Source organism: Taudactylus pleione, unplaced genomic scaffold, assembly GCF_031769625.1.
Source record: "Taudactylus pleione unplaced genomic scaffold, aTauple2 ptg001357l, whole genome shotgun sequence".
NCBI lineage: Eukaryota > Metazoa > Chordata > Amphibia > Anura > Myobatrachidae > Taudactylus > Taudactylus pleione.
This window is the reverse complement of record NW_028285757.1, coordinates 70,503-94,521: the sequence shown is the minus strand read 5'-3', so window position 1 is coordinate 94,521 and position 24,019 is coordinate 70,503. Positions and strand designations below refer to the sequence as shown.

Genomic DNA, 24,019 nt, shown 5'->3' with positions numbered 1-24,019 from the left:
GGTTTTTAACTATTTATTTTACATTGGGGGTATCGGTCCCTGCTGCCTGCTGGCACTTTTAGTTCCACAAGTGCCAAAGGGCAGGCATACTGGCACCTGTATTTCCACTGTAAAATACAATAGTTTATCTATTTTTACACCATTATTACCCTTGTACCCACAGACAGGAGTGCAGGGAAGAGCCCCGGGCTTCAGACTAAGCCTGTGATTCTTGGGAGAGGGGGGACCACTTGGGGGCTAGTCCCCACCTCCCCTGAGATCCCTGGCTTGGAATGATTGGCTTAGGGTGATAATGCTTTGTCCAGGAGACCCGTTGATAGAATCTATTGGCTGTGGCATTACATCCCGGTCAGTTTTTGGTCCAAGGCTGGTTTTAAATATAGGGGAACCACTACACAATTTTTTCCCCCCTATTTTTAAAACCAGGACTGGCCAGCTGCCAGGTGCTGGATCCTAAAATATGGGGGGACCCTACACATTTTACCCCCCATATTTTTTAGTAACCAGGACTGACTGAGCAGCCTAGGGATGATTATGCCTTTTGGGGGGGGACCCTACGTCATTTAAAAAAAAAATGTTTAACCCATTACATTACACTAACATACACAAGCAGCCTGCACATATTTCACTGATACATACAGACTGCTTGTTCAAGAAGGAAACTCTGGCAGGAAACTTTGGGCTTTAACATGGACAGGATCGATCAAATACACCATCGGACAACACTGTCCTGACCATCATGGGAGCTTGGTAAATTTCCGATTTATTGAGTGAAAAAAATTTAAGTTTTTGATCGATCCTATCTGTGTTTAAAATGGATCAAATCGTGAAGAATACGAATCTTAGTAAATGTACCCCATAAAATCCAAAAGGGAAACATTTATTAGGATTTTTTTTTATAAAGTCTCATGCGAGGGAGGAAACATGTCAGAGGATTATTACTTTTTTCCACAAGACATTTCCTTTTAGGATTACCATTGTTTATTATGGAGATCATCAGCATTGGTGCATTTATCTTTGTACTTCCATATGAGATAGAGGTGTCGTGGATGTGAGCTCAGTGGAGCATTTACAATCTGTGTGGTCAACTGCATATTCCCCAGACTTGGATATCAGTATATAACCGGAGTTTCTGATAATAAAGTATTCATCCATAATTCCTCAGTCCGAGACTGTGCTCATAATATAACACACTATTATCTATTATTCACACATGTACACAAACTCGATGGTTTGCATACATTTACAATGGTGGGACAGCTATGCATGTGCATAACAGGTCCTGTATTATCATGCAATGAGGCTCCCCAGCTACAGCTTGATTGGCAGGCTGCAGTCATTTGATGTGAGGGTGGTGCCAGCTTCCATGTCATCCCCATTTTCTGGGATTGCCTAGGCCAGGGTTACATCTTCCGATGTAGACTCACTGGCCTTTGCTATGGAACTGCGATGGCCAATCAGAGTAACCTCAGTGTTGCTCAGGTTGCAGATGGTATCGCAGATAATCTGATGGCTGAATCTTCGGATGCAGCTGTCGAATCTGCAATGCTGTCAGGGGCATCTTATGTTCTCAGACTCCTTCTGCTGCATTAGCATACTGTATCTTAGCATTGCTGCTAACTGTGTCCATCTCTGAATCAGGCCCTGGGACTTCTGGTTCCTTATTCACTTTACAATTGCTTTATTTATTTATCTCTTTTGATACCTATATCGGAATCCTGAGGACATCAATTGACTTTTATATTGTAAATTAGTGTTGGCAGTGTGCTTAACTTTGAAAGGGGTATCAACCCTATTTATTATCTCAACTGTGTTTTTCTTATGTGAATATATATACAGTACGTCCGGAAAGTATTCACAGCGCGTCACTTTTTCCACATTTTGTTAAGTTACAGTTGTATTCCAAAATGGAATAAATTCATTTTTCACCTCAAAATTCTACACACAATACCCCATAATGACAACGTTAAATAGTTTTTTAGAGATTTTTGCAAATTTAATTAAAGAAAAAACCTAAGAAATCACATGTACATAAGTATTCACAGCCTTTGCTCAATACTTTGTTGATGCACCATTGGCAGCAATTGTAGCCTCAAGTCTTTTTGAATATGATGCCACAAGCTTGGCACACCTATCTTTGGCCAGTTTTGCCCATTCCTCTTTGCAGCACCTCTCAAGCTCCATCAGGTTGGATGGGAAGCGTCGGTGCACAGTCATTTTCAGATCTCTCCAGAGATGTTCAATCAGATTCATGTCTGGGCTCTGGCTGGGCCACTCAAGGACATTCACAGAGTTGTCCTGAAGCTCCAGTCTGAGGTCAAGAGCACTCTGGAGCAGGTTTTCATCCAGGATGTCTCTGTACATTGCTGCATTCATCTTTCCCTCTATCCTGACTAGTCTCCCAGTTCCTGCCACTGAGAAACATCCCCACAGCATGATGCTGCCACCACCATGCTTCACTGTGTGTATGGTATTGGCCTGGTGATGAGCGGTGCCTGGTTTCCTCCAAACAGAATGCCTGGCATTCACACCAAATAGTTCAATATTTGTCTCTCATGGTCTGAGAGTCCTTCAGGTGCATTTTGGGAAACTCCAGGGGGGCTGCCATGTGCTTTATACTAAGGAGTGGCTACAGTCTGGACACTCTACCATACAGGCCTGATTGGTGGATTGCTGCAGAGATGGTTGTCCTTCTGGAAGGTTCTTGTCTCTCCACAGAGGAATGCTGTAGCTCTGACAGAGTGACCATTGGGTTCTTGGTCACCTCCCTGACAAGGGTCCTTCTCCCCCGATCGCTTAGTTTAGATGGACAGCCAACTCCCTCTCCTCACTTCCACACCCCCAGGTCCCAAACTGGCATTTCAAAAAGCCGAAACTCATATCTGCATCACCGCACACTTTCTCCTGGGGTTTTTTAGAACACATAGGTCAAAAACCTAGGACAAATGTATCTACCACTGGCCACTTTACCAGTGTCCCTATCACTATATATATATATATTTTTTTTTTATTATTATTTATATATATATATATATATATATATATGTAATGTATATATATATATATATATATATATATATATGTATTTATATATATTTATCTAGTGATTAATGCAGGTTATATACTTTTACATGTATGATACAGTACATTATGATTAAATTGTTTAATTTGTAAATAGAGTATCCTGACATGCTACTTCTGCCATTTATTGTGAGCGCAGATCCCTATACATTCTGTTGCTTTTTGATTTTACAGTTGTGTGTTACTAAAGACTACAATGTGGGCATCTTATTTATTTTATTGATTTATTTATTTATTTGCGCAGCATATTCTGTTGAGCTTTACAATTGGAAACATTAATAGAACAAAACTGGGTAAAAACAGACAGATATATAGGTAGGAAGGCCCAGCTCGCAAGCTAACAATCTATAGGGAAACAGGCATTGATACACAAGGATAGGTGCTATATATTGCATTTTGGTTCAGCCAGAATGCAGAGTTTCTTGGTGGGCTGCATGATCCAGTCACACAGGAATGTCGGCCAAATGTCAGGAGTATGTGAAAGAAAGACAATGGGCCTGATTCAGAGCCGTTCGCTATTTGCGGTCGTTCGTTCAAAAACAAGGGGTGGCTATTCAAATGATCCGTTCACAAATTGCAGTCTGTTCACACCTCTAAGTCTGAATGAGCGAGCAAAACATACGCTCATTTATTTGTTAAAAACGCCCCCTGGCCGCTCGCACCATACGTCATGAACGCTATTTATTAGATTAATCGAGTACATCGACCAGCGTATGAACTGCTCGCTATTCTTGTGGTTGGTTTTTGCTACCACAATCTTGCGAGCAGTTCTGGCTATAAAATAACCCAGTGACATGGTCAATGACGCTGCTGTATTAATTATGCACACCCATAAAACGCCCGTTTTGACCTTTAAGCACGCCTGCGTTCGGATCTCCACTCCCCATTTTCAAGCACCTTCCCCTGTTACCACCCACATACGCCTCATTCTGTCACTCAAAATAGCAGGCATTCGCTATATTGCGAGCACATGAATTTCGGCAGCACTGACTGGTTCGCGCATGCGTATAACGATCCGTACGCATGCGCAGATGTGCGAACATCGCTCGGAACGAGCGTACTACCGCTAGCGAGTGGCTCTGAATGAGGGCCAATATGTGAGGTTATGTGTGGACTGTGAGGGGGGATGTAATAAGACATGGAAGCTGTGAGGGTTATGTGGGCAGTTCTGGAATCTGATAAGCTTGTCTGAAGAGGTGAGTTTTCAGGGCATCTACCTTGAAATGTGCTTGAAGGACAAATAAGAGAGCGTGTGCACTTGAAAAAATAAGATTCATAATGTATTATATTAGCCACACATAGCAATGCAGATGCCCACAAAAAACCAGGCAGGGGTTGTAGCATTATTGCCCAAAAAATGTCACATGATTTACTTAGTAAATAACTCTGGGCCTGATTCAGCAAGGAACGCAGCTACGATTTCTCATGTACCCGGTCGACTGATTCGCAGTGCGCATGTGAGAACCGACTGCTGCGATCACAGGGAGCACGCCGTCTTAGCGCACATTAATAGACAGGAAGTGACCATTTGGGTGTGGTGACGGGGGGGGTGGTCGGTGAAACGCAGGCAGGCCAAGTGCATTTGAACACCGTTACAGGGTCGTGCATAATTAAGCCCCTGCGATGGTATACACAGACAGAGCTCTAGAAGCACACAGGGAGTATAGCAGTTTGTGAGTGAGGTCAGGTCAACCATTTTTCTGCATGTGGGTCCAATGGTTCTCGATGTGACCGATGTTTTCAATTTCTAGTGAGGTGTTGCGGATGTGAGTAAAGGAAAGTAGGTGGCATTAGCGGTGGGAGTCTGGTTATTGCGCTGTGGCGTCATTGCGATTGGGTTCATTAGCATATTTTCGCAGCGGCCGGGTTCGTGCGTGAGGAAACTTGCGTTTCTTGCTGAATCAGGACCTCTGGCAGCCAGCATAAGAAAAAACTCTTAATGACATAGAATGAGCTGAATATAAGAAAGCCCAATTATAAAGGGGATGGTTACTTGAAAGAGCTGGGAATGACGATACCAGAATAAATGGGAGTAATACAGATTAAGGTAAGCAGAGAATAGATTTGAAAGACAAATAAATCAATGTTCAAAAATTGTATAATATAGAGATAATATAGGTCTTCAGTATATTACCATGTGCTGGATGGATGATTGATCCAGGCTCCATATGAAGAGTCAGGTTTACAAAATGCCTTCTGTGCAACTATACCTATTGTGAAAGCAAAATAAAAATATTGGCATTTTAGGGAAATGCTCTTATTTACAAACTGGAAATAAGATACAGTGTTCTGCACAAAGTATGACACAGTTGTGCTGTTCTCATTTCACATTTTAAGTAGAGTATCATATATACATATATATATACACAATACAACCATTAATCAAAACGCTATTAACTTAAAACACTGTTTAAAATCACCAAATTTGCCCACAGGATAGACAATACAGGTACACAATGTCTGTCAATCGCTAAGATCCCATGTAATTGGGTCTCTCCTCCCCGCTCCAAAATTCCTGATGTCTCCTAGGACAAAATTATCAAAAGAGGGGAAGCACCATAACGCATATAAGTTTTCATTTAACAGGCATAGAACACCGACACAAGCTTCATATTACTGCTCGCACCAAAATTATAAACTCTATGGGCTGATTACCACATGGCTTTATACTGCACCAGTCCAGGCAAACTGCTTACTCCATTGTCATCTTGGGCTCTCAAACCCTGCTGATTCCTTCTTTCACGAAGTTTCACCGTACCGGTGCTACCTCAAGCCGCAGTGTTTCCCCGTTCCGTGCTGGTTTGTATCACATCACAAGGCCATTTTCCTACGCGTGTCGACACCAATTTCATCAGAGGGAAGTGACAAACGCATTCATACAGTATTTATTAGCCCTACTGGCCCATCAACCAACATCAATTAAAAATCATTAGTCTCCTCCTTGTCAGTTTTTTGACTGCATTTTCTAAACCCTTCTCAGGTGTATGACTTTTAAAACAAACAGCCACATATTTTACCTCCTACATCTCAATATAGTCCTATTGTTACATGTTACACATGCTCATTTAAAATGTACATACAACAGCATAAAATAATAATTTATCAGCCTACATACATAATCTGCATAAAAGAATGATATACACACATAGGTACTGATACAATGTATATACTATCAGTTACGTATCATGGTTCCAAGGTACAAAGATAATGAGATATACAAACTCCCAGCATGAACAAATGATAAAGTAATCTATACATGCAGGAGAGTAATATATATATATATATATATATATATATATATATACATACATACATATATATATATACACACAAACCCCAATACCAATTAAATGTTGTTGATAGTTATATATTATTATTCACAAAGCATTTCCATCAGTCTGAAGATAACATAAGACCATGGCATAAACATATATATCGATAGAACCTAATGGCTCTATGTCAACCTAGATCTTAAATCCAAAATATTATTTGTATATTAGCTTTCACATCTTGTCAAATTCACATTTGAAAAAGGCTTATTCAAGGCACACTACATGATATTAACAGCATTATCGATTCTCTCCTATTCTAGCATAACTTTTTTTATCAGCCACGACAAAGGAATTTCACCCATTAATGACTACATATGACTTTGAATCTCCTATGAAGGGTGTAATCTCGAATCCTTTATTGAGGCTGTTTGGTGTCAATGTATTTAACGTACTGTAGTTATCCAGTAAGTTTCCCTTTTCAATTGTTTTCTTGTCTCTATCTTCCCCTCTCTCATCCGCTTCTACAAATTCTATACCTTTACACTTCAAACCGGTCACATCACTCTCATGACACTCTTGAAAATGCCTCAGTAGGCTGTGGTTTCTCACCTTATTTTTTATGTTTCTCAGATTTTCTAAGATACAGATTTTTAAGGGTCTTTTAGTCTATGCTATGTATTTTCATGGGCACGTCACCATATAGACCACATAAGTTGTATTACAATTTACAAAACTTTACATTTTTCATTGTTTCCCACATTTTATATTTATATTATTAGTTTTATCTTTATGCTTACATATCTAGCACCCCCCACACTGAAAACACCCTTTTAAATCCAAAAAACTCTTCTTCTCTCTACAAACATTTTCCATTTTACTTTTAGAATCAAAGGATTTTATATTTTTTACTCTCCTTAATATTAAGCTTGGCTCTTTTGAGATTTCGGTCCCCAAAATTGGGTCCAATTCCAAAATATGCCAATGCATCTTTAAAATATTTTTAATACTTATTTCTTCATTATTATAGGTGGTTACAAAAGGGCAAAATATTGTTTCTCTTTTTTCTTCTATCTTTTCTATATATTCTAATAATTCTTCTCTATTTCTTTTTCTTGCTTTTTCCTTTAAATCCTGTATTCTTTTCAATGGATACCCCCTTAAATATATTGGAATATATCTCTGCTTGTTCATCATAATTACCCAAACTTGTACAATTTCTTCTAAGTCCTGTGTACTACGAGTATGGAATATTATTACTGTATTCCAATACTATCTACTTTTTTAAATTGAGTATAAGATTTGTATCCTTATATTTGACATGTCCAGGGTATGGTCTAAAAATCTATTTTATTGAGGCTATCGTTGGATGTGAACTTTAAATTGTAGAGTTAAAATTTTTTCAATAAACTCATTAAATTTAGTTTCTTTCCCTTTTCATACTATAAGGCAGTCATCTATATATCTTTTATAGGTGACTATATTTTTCAACAAGTCTCCAATTATTATATTGGTTTCTAATTCATCATTATATAAATGTTTGCAAGGCTCAGGGCACAAATCATCTCTGGGTCATTTAATAGCACTTTTAGAACACTTTTTATGCCCACTGAGTGTGGGATTGATGTATACTGTATAACGATTGCACATCAATTGTGCACTGTTTAAAATCTTCACACCTTGACAGGGCATTAACCATTTTTAATACATGGGTTGAGTCCCTAATTGATTTTATTTTCGGGACATATTTCTTAATATAACAATCCTTATACTCTGATAATCAACAAGTTAATGACCCTATGCCTGATATTATTGGGCGTCCAGGAGGCCTTTGTCCATTTTTGTGCAATTTGGGGATACTGTATGATAAAAGTTGTTATTCTTGGTGTAATATTATACAGATACTTATACTCCTCTGATCATATACATTTATTTTCTAAAACCTTTTTTAATGAAACTTCCAATTCTGCTAGAAATGTTTTACTTGGGTCTCCCTTCAGTTTTCTATAAGACACTGAATCACTAAGCAGGTTATTTGCTTCCTAAATATAGTAATCCTGATCTAAAACTACAATGACCCCTCCCTTGTCTGCCCCTTTTATCACTAGACCTTTATTTTCAGCAATGGTACGTAGGGCTTCTATTTCTACTCTATTCAAATTAGATTTTTTATTTTCTGTTTTCAAGTTGCCAATATCTTTTTTTATCACTTGTGAAAATAGTTCCAGATATAGGCCCTTCGATTCTACTGGGTAAAAGGTAGATTTACATTTTAGACCTAAGCTTAGTTTCAGTGCAGATTCCTCCTCCCAGTTTTTTGTAGGTATGTTTTCTTTTATAATATAGTGTTTTTCTAATGCAAGATTTATTATGTAGAAATTTAAATCAACATATAAGTTACATTTATTTGCATGATATGATGGCGCAAAATTTATTACCTTTTTTAATACTCATTCTTCAATTGGTTTTAAGGGAATTTTCGATAAATTAAATATCCCTATTTCTTGTTTCTCATTTGCAGACTTCTTAATTTTGGTGGAGACTAATGATTTGTAATTGATGCTGGTTGATTGGCCATTAGGGCTAATAAATATGAATGAGTTTGTCACAAGGCTAGCCCTCTGACAAAATCGGTGAAGAAACGCACAGGTCAATGGCCTTGTGATGTGATACGAACCAGCACGGGCCTGGGAAACACTGCGGCACGATTTAGCTCTGGCATGGTGAAACTGTGGAGGAAGGAATCAGCGTGGTTTGAGAGCCCAAGATGACTGTGGAGTAAGCAGTTTGCCCGAACTGGTGCAGTATCAGCCCACAGAGTTTATAATTTTGGTACGAGCAGGAATATGAAGCTTGTGTTAGTGTTTTATGCCTGTTAAATAAAAACTTTTACGCGCTACGGTGCACCCCCTCTTCTATTTATTTTTAACATAAATATACAGTATATATATATATATATATATATATACACACACACATATATATATATATACATATATATATATATATATATATATTATATATATATATATATATATATATATGATACTATACTCAAAAATATGTTTTATACAATTGGTTTTCCTTAACAGAAAAAATGGAACAAGTAAAATATCACCTATCACTCTTGTACTCGTTCATTAATAATTTTCTTTTGTACTTTTAGTCATTTTAACATACGTCTCACATGACGCTGTTATATAAATAAAGTTCTGGGGCAACAGCCCAGTTTCTTTATTTCATGTGCCAAAATGTTACATTTTGATAAGTCGAAGTTTTATATGAATCTTTTAACCATTTCAGTGCCAAGGACAAATAAGTTTTAAGACATAAAAATTTCACATATGCTTGAATATTACAAGGAAGGACCATTCTACACCATGCTCTAAATGTAATAAGAATTTGCCAAAGTGGCAAAATTTTGGGGTAAAAAATTGGCACTTTAAAGGCTCCACCTAACGATGATAATACAGTATTCGCCTGTGGTAAACTTAATTTTGTATCACTCCATCTTGCAGTGATAGTTCTCAGTATGCCGGTGGCATTCAACATTGCTTACTGGTCAGGTGATGTCCAGTGCTGTCTCTTTCTCCTCATTGGTGTTCTCCTTAGCTGGCAGAGATACTGACTAATGTGCATTCTTTATGGCTGTTTGCACATGTGCATTGTGGCTAACCTGGTGGGAACTCAGCAATGCCTTTGCTTGCAGTGGGAACCATATTGCTTATGCCATCTATAAATGGCGTTCTACTTAACAGCAGTAATTTAAGATTATCACTGTTATCTTACAAATGAACTGATGTCATCCGTCCTTTTAGCTTCATAAGTGAGTACTAAAGGGGGTTATGACTTGTTTTTAAATGGAGCACTGAGGAGCTCATTCAGAGTCGGTCGTTGCGGCCGCACGGTCGTATGGGAAAAGGGGCCAGATATGCAAATGATGCACTCGCAAGTTGCGTCCCTAAAATCGGATCGGTAGCTGGCTGACCGAGGGGAGGAAGCGGCCGGAAGACAAAAAAATACGCCCCCTTCTCGTACGCATTACACGTCATCTCCAGGCATATAAGGATTAATCGAGACCATCGGGAACCATTGGAGCTGGTCGTAGAGCTTAAGGTTGACCATACCCTCTCTTAAGCTCTACGATCATGTCAGTGTAAAAACCTCCCATGTCACGTCTGCCATGACGCTACTTTGTTAATTATGCACTCCCATAAAACGCCGTTCGCATAATTAGGCACGCCTGCGTTCGGATCTCCACTCCCCCGTTTTCAAGCACTTCCCCCTGTTACCACCCACAAACGCCTCATCCTGTCACTCAAACTACCGACCTGGCTGTGTTCAAGGAGAGAGAAATTTCTGATCATAGCAGCTATTTTGCTCACGCGCATTGCGAACTTTACGCATGCGCAGTTAAGAGAACATCGGTGGCGTATGACCGGGTGGCTGCTACGACCGACTCTGAATGAGGTCCTGAATCTTACTGCTGAATCACCGAAATCTCATCACTTTGAAAATCTTGCTCTTTATTAGTAGATTTGGAGATTTGGACCTGCATCTCTCAATTCCACATTTTGTAAAAGTTATTATCTGTAAATGTATTCTTCTCTGTGGTGGGCTTTATGTATAAGAGAGATATTTTGGTTTGCTGACTGTTTACTTTTTATTTACTAAGAAACTCAAGCCAGAAGTCTCAGCCATCTGGGTGCAGTGAAGTCGTACTGTGCCCATATGTAGTGAGATCATAAATTGTCAACTACTCCAAGGTATGTAAAAAACAATTAGTTTTGTATAGTCATCTGGTGCAGAATTATAGAATATCTGATGAGAAAAAGCTCTAAAGAGGTTAATAATTATTTTCTATTTAGCTATTGAAGACATTTGGTGACCTATTCAAGGAGATTCTTTTGAGATGTTTACAAATATCTCTATCATCAGTTTTAACAGAATAGTATGAATAAGCCCTAAATTCTTCTGCAAAACCCATATTCATCAACTCAAACTTGTTCAAATATTTGTTTTTCAAGAGCATGAAAAAGGGCGACGCCATCTATTGTCTCATCTGTGCACCATAATTTGGGCCGTAACTAAGTACTTTAATAGTACTTTATTGTCATTAACAGCACAAGTGATGTCAATGAAAAAAAACTAAGCAGCACTAAGGGTGTGAGAGTGGTGCTTTCTCCCAGGACACATGGCTCCAGGGCAGCACCAAGTCTGCCCCACAGCACCTGCATTTGGCATATACATATGGGCCCTCTTACAGCCTTGCCGATCACACTACAAATGTGCGCATGCATGGCGCCATGTAATTACCCGTGGCTGTGTGGGCTACAGTACACCATGGTGGGCACTGCAATTGCACCATGCATCAATGGGGTCGTGGGTGTGAATGCAGCATTCGGATCTGCTCGCAGGTGCGCGCCTCGTGCCATGCATGGTGCGATTTGCCGTGAATGCAGCAAAGATGCAAGAGCACATATCTGTACTGTAGGACACCTGGATTGGCACCCTGCAGCCAGTAGCTCTGCTGCAGAACTACCCATAGAGGGCACACTGCCAGATTAATAATGAAGCGCATAGAGCTGCAGCTCCAGGCCTCCACATATACATAGGCCCATCGTCATGACAGTATGATGATGACCAGAAGCCTAGCTGGTACCCAGTCAGCCGTAAATCATAAGTATTAAAATAATATTTAGTTTTCTCACAAATTATACAATTTTTTTTTTAATCTTTGTGTAAGTAGTGGGCTGATAGTGTAGGGGATGTACACGGTCATTTGTCTTTGACCACACCCACAGCACTCATCACAGCTCCTCCCCTTCTCAGTATAGGCCTTTGAATATTTTCAGCTCCATGCCCATGTGGTCCTTAATCCAGCCAAGGGGACACACCCTGCAGCCTGTAGAGGATTATGGCACTTATCTACTTCCTGCTGCTATTATGACATCACGTCTGTGGGGGGGGCACAGCTGGCACAGGTTGGCACCGAGCCCTGCTCCAGCACTGACCACAATGGAATACAAACGTATGTATAACTTGCATGGAGTGTCTTACCATTTTTGATGTACTGAATGGCTACTTCCCTACGTTGTATTCCTACTCTTTCCCATTGGCCGGTGGAATCCAGGAAAAATGTAGCAATTACAGTAGGAGTTGTGCTCATCATGTTCTGTTCTCCACATCCCCAGGGAGCTGTGATCAGGTGGTTGATATTGGCACCATCAATGGATTTCACCACCATTTCACTAATTGGATTTCCTGCATAATACAGAGAACACAGCGATGAGACCAGACCAGGAGATATAATAACTTTACATAATTTTACCTGATATAATGTTTACAAAGTTTTTAAGCCTTACCTTGGATGGTGACAATTGTCTCACTGTCTGTTTTGGGAACAATATTTTTGGAATTCACAGCTGGGATTGATTCTGTTTGTACTCCACCTGTGTTAAAAACATTTCACATTACCCAACATGCCCTGTCAATTATGTCACTTCTCTCAACAACACAGAAAACTCTTAAGTTGATAGAAATGAAAACACGATTGGAATTATATCAATTAGTTCATTGGAAAAACAAGAGATATGGTAAGAACTTACCTTTGTTATCTCTGTTTCTACGAAGTCCATAGGGTCCACAGGGTTGACCTTGGGGTATAGCTGGATCTGGATCCACGGGCACCAGGCAGTTAAAGCTTTGCTGCTCCCAGGATGCACTTGGGTCCGTCCTCCTCTATACCTCACCCCCGAGCCACAGCACCTCAGTAGGTAAGCAGCCAAGGCCGGAGGAGGAGATTAAACAGAGAGAAGGAAGACTGGAACACACAAGAAACCATACTCACAGAAATGGGAGATGGAAAACCGGTGACCAGCCACACAGCCCATATGAAGCCAGGTGCATCAGGGCGGGCGCCCTGTGGACCCTATGGACTTCGTAGAAACAGAGATAACAAAGGTAAGTTCTTACCATATCTCTTGTTTTCTACTTCAGGGTCCATAGGGGGTCCACAGGGTTGACCTTGGGGATGTCCCAAAGCAGTTCAACTAAGGGCGGGGACGCTCCTGTGCTGAAAGGAGAACCCGGCGCCCAAAGGATGCATCCTGAGAGGCGAAGGTGTCAAACGCCTAAAACCTCAAAAACGTCTGAATTGAAGACCAAGTGGCCGCCTTACACAGTTGAACAGCAGAGGCGCCACGTCTAGCAGCCCAAGAGGGACCCACAGAACGAGTGGAATGAGCCTTAACAGAGGCTGGCACAGGTAAACCCTCCTGTGCATAAGCCTCACAAATAACGGAACAAAGCCAACGGGCTAATGTTTGATTGTTGGCAGGCCAACCCCTCTTGTGAAAACCAAAGAGGACAAACAATGAATCAGACTTCCTAACCGAAGCAGTGCGGTCCACACAGATTCTAAGCGCCCGGACTACATCTAAGGAAGCCCCACCAGCTGAAAGATCAGGTGACTGAAAAGCTGGCACAACAAGTTCCTGATTGATATGGAACTTTGAGACTACTTTATGCAAAAACTCAGGACGAGTGCGGAGAACTGCTCTGTCCTGGTGCAAAATCAGAAAAGGAGGGCGACAGGAAAGTGCCCCCAATTCTGACACCCTCCTGGCAGAAGCAATCGCCAGGAGAAAAACGGTCTTAAACATCAGCCACTTGAGTTCCATTGACTCAAGAGGCTCAAAAGGAGGACCCTGGAGGACCCATAGCACCACCGCCAAGTCCCAAGGAGCCACAGGATGCACGAAGGGAGGCTGGATCCTGAGAACACCTTGGAAAAAGGTGTGAACATCTGGCAGTGTAGCAATCCGTCGTTGGAACCACACGGACAAAGCGGACACATGAACCTTCAGAGAGGCAAGGGGTAAGCCGAGGTCCAAACCTGATTGAAGAAATTCCAAGATTGTAGAAACTCGGAACACCTGAGGATCATAGCTTCTGGACTCACACCACTGAAAGTAAGTGCACCACACCCTGTGGTAAATCTGTGCGGAAGCAGGCTTGCGTGCCCTGAGCATGGTACCAATAACCGAACTGGAGAAGCCCCGAGACCTCAAGATGGCTGTCTCAAGAGCCACACCGTCAAAGACAGCCGACCCAGATCCAGGTAAAGGCAGGGCCCTTGAGACAACAGGTCCCGATGCTGAGGAAGAAGGTACGGAGTGTCGATGGAGAAGCCCTCAGATCGGAGTACCAAGGATGTCTGGGCCACGCCGAAGCCACCAGCACGAGCGTGCCGCCATCCTGCTTGAATTTCCGCAGGACCCGAGGAAGTAGGGATATCGGAGGAAACAGATACGCCAGGTGAAACATCCATTTCACCGACAGCGCGTCCACCAGACATGCGCCTGCGTCTCTTGTCCTTGACCCGTAAACGGGCAACTTGTGATTGTGACGGGAGGCCATCAAGTCCAGCTCTGGCAGCCCCCATCTGTCCACGATTAGCTGAAACACCTCTGGGTGAAGCAACCATTCCCCGGGATGCATGTCGTGATGGCTGAGGAAGTCCGCCTCCCAATTGAGGACTCCGGGGATGAAGACCGCCGAGATCGCTGGAATGTGGCACTCCGCCCAAGCAAGGATGCAAGACACTTCCGACATCGCTGCCCGACTACGAGTTCCTCCTTGGTGGTTGATATATGCCACCATGGTGGCGTTGTTGGACTGCACCTGAACCGCCGTTCCATGAAGAGCGGGGCCGGACGACTGCAGGGCCCTGTATACTGCCCTCAGTTACAGGATGTTGATGGGGAGAAGTGCTTCTTCCACAGACCAACGACCCTGAAGCGACAATGAGCCGGTCACTGCCCCCCAACCCCAGAGACTGGCATCCGTCGTGAGCAGGACCCAGTCCAGGATCCAAAAGGGGCGCCCCTCGACCAGATGAGCTGTCTGAAGCCACCAAGCCAAAGACTGCCGAACCTCCGGGGACAACACCAGCATCTGAGAGCGGATCCGGTGAGGTAACCCGTTCCATTCCGATAGAATCAGCCCCTGCAGGGGCCGGGAATGGAACTGGGCAAATTCCACCATGTCGAATGTCAACACCATGGACCCCAGAACTCTCATAGCCGAATGGACCGAAAGGCGGCAACTGCTCAGGCAACTGCGTATCCGCAGCTGTAGGGAGGAGACCTTCTCCGGAGTCAGGAAGATCCTTTGCTGACGAGAATCCAGCAGGGCTCCCAAATGAACCATCTGCTGTGATGGAATCAGGGAGGACTTTCTCCAATTTATCAACCACCCGTGCGCTTGCAGGCAAGCGATCGTCAGGTAGAGATGCTGAAGCAGTCCCTCCGGGGAGTTCACCAGCAACAGGAGGACATCCAGATACAGCAGCAGCTGTACATTCTGGTTCCGAAGATGTGCGGCCATGACTGCCATAACCTTCGTGAATACCCTCGGTGCCGTGGAGAGGCCAAAGGGTAGCGCCCGGAACTGATAATGATGCTGAAGGATAGCGAACCTCAGATACCGCTGGTGCGAAGGAGCTATCGGAACATGGAGGTAGGCATCCTGGATATCCAGGGACACCATGCAATCCCCAGGTTCCATCGCCAGAATGATGGAACGTAGTGTTTCCATCCTGAATTTGGGAACTCTGAGGAATTTGTTCAGAGACTTCAAATTGAGGATAGGGCGATGAGAACCATTGGGTTTCTTCACCAGAAACAGAGTAAAATAGTACCCCATCCCTCGTTGTGATTGAGGAACGGGAACAATGACCCCTGCTTTCCCTGCTTTCAGCAAGGACTCTATAGCTTCCCGAATCTGTAAAGCCTTGGTCTTGTCCTGAGAAGGACTCATGCAGAAAAACTGGTGGGGCGGTCTGTGCCGAAAAGACAGGGCGTACCCCTGGGAGACCACTTCTCGAACCCAGGCATCCGTGGTGGTATTGTGCCAGCACTGGGCAAATTGAAGAAGTCGGCCTCCCACTCTGGGGTCCCCCAGAGGGAGGCCCGTCCCATCAGACAGAAGGTTTATCTTCCTGCTTGGAAGAAGGGCACCTGGCACTCCAGGCCTGCTTCTTGGGCTTAGAAGCGGCCTTGGTCGCCGACTGCCTCGGGAAGGACTGACCTTTGGCCTTGCCCTGAACCCGAAAGGACCTTGGTAGGTGCAGAAGCCACAGGGAGGAAGGCTGATTTAGACTTAGCCAGAGTATCCACTATTTTGTCCAAGTCTGGACCAAAAAGCAACTCTCCATTAAAAGGTAAGGCCTCCAGGCCCTTTTTGGAGTCTGCGTCAGCTCTCCAAGACTGCAGCCACAAGGACCGATGCGCCGACACAGCTGCAGCCAACACCCTAGAGGTCAACAGGCTTGCATCCAACGATGCTTCCCCAATGTAGGAAGCCACATCCCTCATTTGTCCTATCAACGCCCTCTGGATCTCTGGAGCATCATCCAGAAAGGTATCCTCCAAAGCGTTGGCCCAGCTCTCAATGGCCACCCAAGAGATGGCCATGGACGGACGGGCCACAGCCCCAGAGAGAGAGTAGATAGACTTTAAACAAGTCTCCACTTTCCTGTCCGTAGGATCCTTCAGGGAGGAGATAGGTGGTAAAGGCAACGTAGCGCTTTTAATTAAGCGGGTGACATGGGAATCCACCGCAGGCTGAGTTTCCCATTTCCTGCAATGAGCCTCAGGAAAAGGATAGTTGGAAGCCAACCGTTTCTGCGGTTGGAATCTCTTGCTGGGCAACTGCCAGGCCCCCACCATATGATCCGTCAACTGGTCGGACAGGGGAAAAACAGTCGAAGCTACTTTGGCCTTTTTAAAATTAGGGTACTTTGACCTGGGAGCCGGCGCATCCTCCTCTATATGAAGGATGGCCCGCACCGCCCAAACCAATGCCGGCACATTAATGGAGGACTTAGCCTCCACCTCCTGGGCCCGGCATCCGAGTCAGAGTCTTCATGGATATCTCCGTCATCCGAAGACATGTCCGTGAACTGCGCCGCCAGTGAAGCCGGAACGGGTCGCTTGTACACCTTTGGGGGCAAATCGCTGTGCAATATTTCCACCGGCCAATAGTAGTTACCAACCTGATATCTCTATTACTGTTGATAACTCGACAATCAACCCTACCCCACAATCTCGCTGCCTAGGTGTCTTTTGTTCCCCACATTTTGTTCCCCACATTCAATCTGTCTCTAAATCCTGTTACATACATCTAAAAAACATAGCCAAAATTTTACCATATCCTACGCAAGACACTGCAAAAACTCTAATATATGCACTCATTATTTCCTGCATTGACTATTGCAATAGTCTCCTTATTGGTCTTCCCAAAAACAGGCTCTCTCCCCACTACAATCCATTTTGAATGCAGCTGCGAGGTTGATCTTTCTCACCAAACATTCAGTGTCTGCTGATCCACTCTGTCAGTCCCTCCATTGGCTGCCTGTCTTCTACCGTATTCAATTTAAAATACTTACACTCACACATAAAGCTATTAACCAAACCACACCGACATACATCTCTTCACTTATCTCAAAATATCTTCCAACCTGACATCTCCGCTCTGCACCAGATCTGCGTCTCTCATCCCCGCGCATTACTTGTTCCCATGCATGGTAACAGGACTTTTTTTGGGCTGCATCCACCCTGTGGCATGGCCTACCACGCACAATAAAACTTTACACTAGTTTTCAAACATTCAAGTGTTCTCTGAAAAACTCACCTCTTCAGACACGCTTATCCGATTCCAGGACCACCCACCTAACCTTTTATAGCTCCCTATCTAACTCTCTTCCTATAGTAAACACCTATCACATCTTCTCTTTCTTCAATTTAACATCCTCCTAACTCTAGGCCAACTTTCCAGTGTGATTGGATTATACAGCCCACAAAGAACATTTGCAATCGGGCTGGACCAATTTGCAATATGTAGCACCTATCCTTGTGTATCAACACCTATTTCCCTATAGATTGTAAGCTTGCGAGCAGGGCCCTCTTACCCTTATGTATGTCTTTTATGTATGTATGTCTTTTACAACCCAGTAACATGTTAATGTTGATTCAAATTGTAAAGCACGACGGAATTTGCTGCGCTATATCAGAAACTGTTAATAAATAAAATAAATAATAATATCCAATAATAATATCAGCATTGCATGCAGTTAATGTGCAAGTATGAATCAAGCCTCTAGTCTGTGGAAGCACCGCATTCGAGTATGACCAGGGGTGCCAAGAGGGTAAGGAGCAGGTACTAATTACCCAGACCCGGGCTTGCTGGAAGGGTCCAGCGGGGGCCCAGGTCTGGCACCACCCCCCCATCTTACATCACAGCAGCCCAGCACACACTGCTGTGTACTGGGATGCACTGGGAAACTTCTTGCGACTGCTAAGAAACAGCCACAGCAGTCTACTATGCCTGTGGGGGGAGCGATCAAGCTGATCGCGACCCCCACTGGTTATGCGCCGGGCTGAGGGGGCTCACTGTACCCCCTCACCAGCACACCCACCACTTTGCGCTTTGCAGCACTGGAAAGGTTTTCTTTTTACTTAACGGGGCGTGGCCACGCCTCCCGCTATTAGGCGATGCCCCTTTTACCCGGGTCTAGCGCAGCTCTTGGCGGGCCTGAGTATGACTGGGGATTACACAGTGATATTTGCTGGGTGGTACATATAGGAGCATTGGTGAAGAACCTAGCTGTTTTGTGCACTAAATTATTTTTTAATCAACTGTCAGAAACTATTAGATCAGTATTATGCAATTATAACAATACAGTTTTTTACTTAAATAATTATATACAATTATGTAAACTTAAAGTGATTTAAAATACAGACCTTTGCCTTTTACTTCTGGCTCCAATACTACTGATTTCAAAGTCACTGTTACAAGTTTTCCTTCCGGCTGAAACAGAAAGAAGATTTATGCAACTGAGATAACTAGTGGAGACTACAAAGCTGAGATGATGATGACTGAGATATGATGATTGCTGATCACTTGTACTCTATTAGCAAGACAAGACATTTAAATAGGTTTAAAATTAACTCTAATAATTATTGCTTGTTACTTTAGTACTTCTTAGTGATACTACGGTATATCCCAAAAGCAAAAGAGCATCACAGCCATATCTATTACTCACCACGACCTTCAGCTTCTTCTTGACACCATCATCGACAAAACGATCATATGCCTTCACCTCCACATCATGTTTGCCCAGGGTCAGGGGCACAAGGATAAAAGGGACAGCCAGTGATGATTCCGGTTGAACGGTAACCTCTTGGCGGAAATTCTTTTTAGCAGTGGAGAGACTGCAGAACTCTTCATTATAAGTCCACTCTACTCGCACCTACACCAAAGACAGGCATAAGTGATATCTCTTTTTTAAATATGATTGAAAACATTTATTTCGGCAAACATGACTTTTGTAAAGTAAGCATTCACTGTAATTTTTAAGAGCGTATGGAGGGGATGTATCATTAGTAAAAGTGCGGTAAAACTACCATAAACTGCTGTTTTTGGAAGTTTACTGCAATACATGCTGAATGGCTTACCATATCTACTAAAGATGATAAATATATCTGATATGGACCCCAGGCCCTTTGAAGTCCCCATAAAATTCTATGGAGCTGCAATGTGTCTATATGTATCAATCTTTGAATAGTGAAATGGCATTTTTCAAAGGTCTTCTACAATACATATGTATCCCCATAGGTATGAAAAAGACCTGCAGCTGATATCATAAGTTTCAGCAAACACCACAGATTTCTATGGAGCTGTGATATACTCATATGCCAATTGGCCCGGGTCATAAACCCTAAAGTCACTTCATCGCCAAGACAGATCTATATCACAGAAGTTGTCCCGGCAGGTAAATATTAATTCATACCGGTGATAAAAAATTATCAATATACATGCAAATAAGGGTGGAATGTATCACAAACAAATTGCAGTACCTGATACACCTGTCCCTATTTTACCTGCTTTATCACTGTTATGTAGGTAAACTTAAGAGTTGTCTCTTGCTTTGAGAATACTTCTGGGTTTATGACCCAGGAGTCCTGGTGCACATGTGCGGCCTTGGCCTGTGCATGACACAACTTTCATGGGTATGAATTAGGGGTGTGCACCGGCCACTTTTCGTGTTTTGTGTTTTGGTTTTGGATCTGGATCTTTCTTCGTGTTTTGGATCTGGATTGGTTTTGCCAAAACCACCCTTCCGTGTTTTGGGTTCTGGGTTTTGTGTTTTGGATCTGTATTTTTTTGAAAAAAAGCATAAAAACAGCTAAAATCACAGAATTTGTAGGTTTTTCTGCTCCTATGCTATTATTAACCTCAATAACCTTAATTTCCACTCATTTCCAGTCTATTCTGAACACCTCACACCTCACAATAGTGTTTTTATGTCCAAAAGGTTGCACCGAGGTAGCTGGATGACTATGCTAAGCGACACGAGTGGGCGGCACAAACACGTGACCCATCTAGGAGTGACACTGCAGTGGCAGGCAAGATGGCAGTTAGAAAAACTAGGCCCCAAACTGTACATAATGCAAAGAAAAAAAGAGGTGCAAGATGGAATTGTCCTTGGGCCCTCCCACCCACCCTTATGTTGTATAAACAGGACATGCACACTTTAACAAATCAATCATTTCAGCGCCAGGGTCTGCCACACAACTGTGGCTGAAATGATTGGTTCGTTTGGGCCCCCACAAAACAAGCTGGCAATTAATGTGTCCCTGCACAAACTGGCTCTACGGAGGCAAGATGTCATCCTCATCCTCCTCATCCACCGATTCCTCACCCTCTTCAGTGTGTACATCCTCATCCTCACAAAGTATTAACTCGTCCCCACTTGAATCCACCACCACAGGTCCCTCTGTACCTTCTGGAGGCTGGTCTCCCTGGAAGAGCTGATAATTCATTTTGATGAACATCATCTTCTCCACATTCTGTGGAAGCAACCTCCTACGCCTTTCGCTGACAAGGTTCCCGGCTGCACTAAACACTCTTTCGGAGTACACACTGGAGGGGGGGCAACTCAGGTAAAATAGAGCCAGTTTGTACAGGGGCCTCCAAATTGCCTCTTTTTCCTGCCAGTACAGGTATGGACTGTCTGACATGCCTACTTGGATGCTGTCACCGATGTAATCCTCCACCATTCTGTCAATGGTGACAGTATCATATGCAGTGACAGTAGACATGTCAGAAATTGTTGCCAGGTCCTTCAGTCCGGACCAGATGTCCAAACTTGGTCCTGCCTGCCCTGCATCACCGCCAGCGGGTTGCTTAGGATACCTAAGTTTTTTCCTGGCAGCCCCAGTTGCGGGAGAAAATGAAGAAGGAGCCGTTGACGTGTCACGTTCCGCTTCAGCTGACAGTGTGTTCACCAGCAGGTCTTTGCACCTCTGCAGGCTTGTGTCGGCCGGAAAGAGAGACACCACATAGGCTTTAAACCTAGGATCGAGCACGGTGGCCAAAATGTAGTGGTCTGATTTCAACAGATTGACCACCCTGGAATCCTGGCAAAGCGAATGAAGGGCTTCATCCACAAGTCCCACATGCCGAGCGGAATCGCTCCGTCTTAGCTCCTCCTTCACTTTCTCCAGCTGCTTCTGCAAAAGCCTGATGAGGGGAATGACCTGACTCAAGCTGGCAGTGTCTGAACTGACTTCACGTGTGGCAAGTTCGAAGGGCTGAAGAACCTTGCACAACACGGAAATCATTCTCCACTGCGCTTGAGTCAGGTGCATACCCCCTCCTTTGCCTATGTCATAGGTGGATGTATAGGCTTGTATGGCCTTTTGCTGCTCCTCCATCCTCTGAAGCATATAGAGGGTTGAGTTCCACCGCGTCACAACCTCTTGCTTCAGGTGATGGCGGGGCAGGTTCAAGAGTGTTTGCTGGCGCTCCAGTCTTCGGCATGCAGTCGCTGAATGGCGAAAGTGGCCAGAAATTTTTCGGGCCACCCAAAGCGTCTCCTGCACGCCCCTGTCGCTTTTCAGAAAATTCTGCACCACCAAGTTTATTGTGTGAGCAAAACATGGGACGTGCTGGAATTTGCCCAGATGTAATGCCCGCACAATATTGGTGGCGTTGTCAGATATCACAAATCCCCAGTCTAAGTGGGGTAAGCCACTGGGCGATGATTTCCCTCAGTTTCTCTAAGAGGTTGTCGGCGGTGTGCCTCTTACTGAAACCGGTGATACACAGCGTAGCCTGCCTTGTAACGAGCTGGCGTTTCTGAGATGCTGCTACTGGTGACGCTGCTGCTGTTGCTGCGTAAGGTGATACATCTACCCAGTGGGCTGTCACAGTCATATAGTCCTTAGTCTGCCCTGTTCCACTTGTCCACATGTCCGTGGTTAAGTGGACATTGTGTACAACGGCATTTTTCAGGACACTGAGGACACTTTTTCTGACGTTTCTGTACAGTCTCGGTATCGCCTGCCTAGTGAAGTGGAATCTAGACGGGATTTGGAACCGGGGACACACTACCTCCATCAATTGTCTAAATCCCACTGCACTAATGGCGGATACCGGACGCACGTCTAACACCAACATAGCAGTCAAGGCCTCAGTTATACGTTTTGCTTCAGGATGACTGCTGTCGTACTTCATCCTCCTCGCTAAGGACTGTTGGAGGGTCAATTGTTTAGTAAAAGTAGTGGTGTTCCTACTTCCTCTCTGGGATGATGAACGACTCCCAGCAGCAGCAGCAACAGCAGCAGCGGCAGCAGTAGGCGTAGCAATGCAGGATCCTCTGGAGGAATCCCGGATAGGAGAGTCAGTCATGCCAGTGATATGGCCTGCAGGACTACTTCCGATCCTGACTAAGGAGGAAATTGACGAGGAGGGAGTTGACGGTGTGGTTTGCAGGCGCTTGGATACAACAGGACAACGGGATTTAGGTGTCCCTGGACTGCTTACGGTCTGAGCCAAAGTTTCTGAACTTGACAGTAACTTTTTATGAACGCGCTGCAGGTGCCGTATAAGGGAGGATGTTCCTAGGTGGTTGACGTCCCTACCCCTACTTATTTCACCTTTACATATGGTACATATGGCAAGACAGTTGTTGTCCGGATTTGGATAGAAATATTGCCAGACCAAAGAGGTGGAATGTTTGGTCTTCTGCCCAGGCATGACCGTGATGGGCTTTTTCATCCCACGGACAACAACTGTCTCCCCCGGAGCCTGATTTAAACAAACCACATCACCATCAGAATCCTCCTCGCCAACTTCCTCCTCAGCGCCAGCTACACCAGTATCCTCATCCTGTTGTACTTCAACAGTGACATCTTCAATTTGCATATCAGCAAGTGGACTGTGGGTGCTCCTTTCAGCACTTGCAGGGGGCGTGCAAATGGTGGAAAGAGCCACCTCTTCCCGTCCAGTGCTGGGAAGGTCAGGCATCGCAACCACCACCACACTTGGACTCTCTTTGGGGATTTGTGATATCTTCTTAGAAAGCACAGTTCTTCGCTGTGCTTTTGCCAGCTTAACTCTTTTGATTTTTTTAGTGGGAGGAGTGCTTCCATCGTCATGTGAAGCTGAACCACTAGTCATGAACATACTAGGGATCGACCTTAGCCGTTCCTTGCCACTCCGTGTCGTAAATGGCATATTGGCAAGTTTACGTTTCTCTTCAGCTGATTTAAATGTCTTTTTCAAGGTCATTTTCCTGAACTTTGCCATTTGGGATTGTA

General features: G+C 43.8%; 1 protein-coding gene across 1 annotated transcript in view; it reads right to left on the bottom strand.

Moving 5' to 3' along the window:
- The window catches only part of LOC148443003 (complement C3-like), a gene marked incomplete at its 5' end in the record, with an annotated part of 121,860 nt that overhangs the window by 56,963 nt on the left and 40,878 nt on the right, over positions 1-24,019 (bottom strand). The window contains 5 exons of the mRNA XM_088463398.1: positions 5,216-5,291; positions 12,411-12,614; positions 12,716-12,802; positions 19,157-19,223; positions 19,459-19,665. Of these exons, the coding sequence (XP_088319524.1) occupies positions 5,216-5,291; positions 12,411-12,614; positions 12,716-12,802; positions 19,157-19,223; positions 19,459-19,665 (641 nt within the window). The remainder of the gene's footprint in view (positions 1-5,215; positions 5,292-12,410; positions 12,615-12,715; positions 12,803-19,156; positions 19,224-19,458; positions 19,666-24,019) is intronic.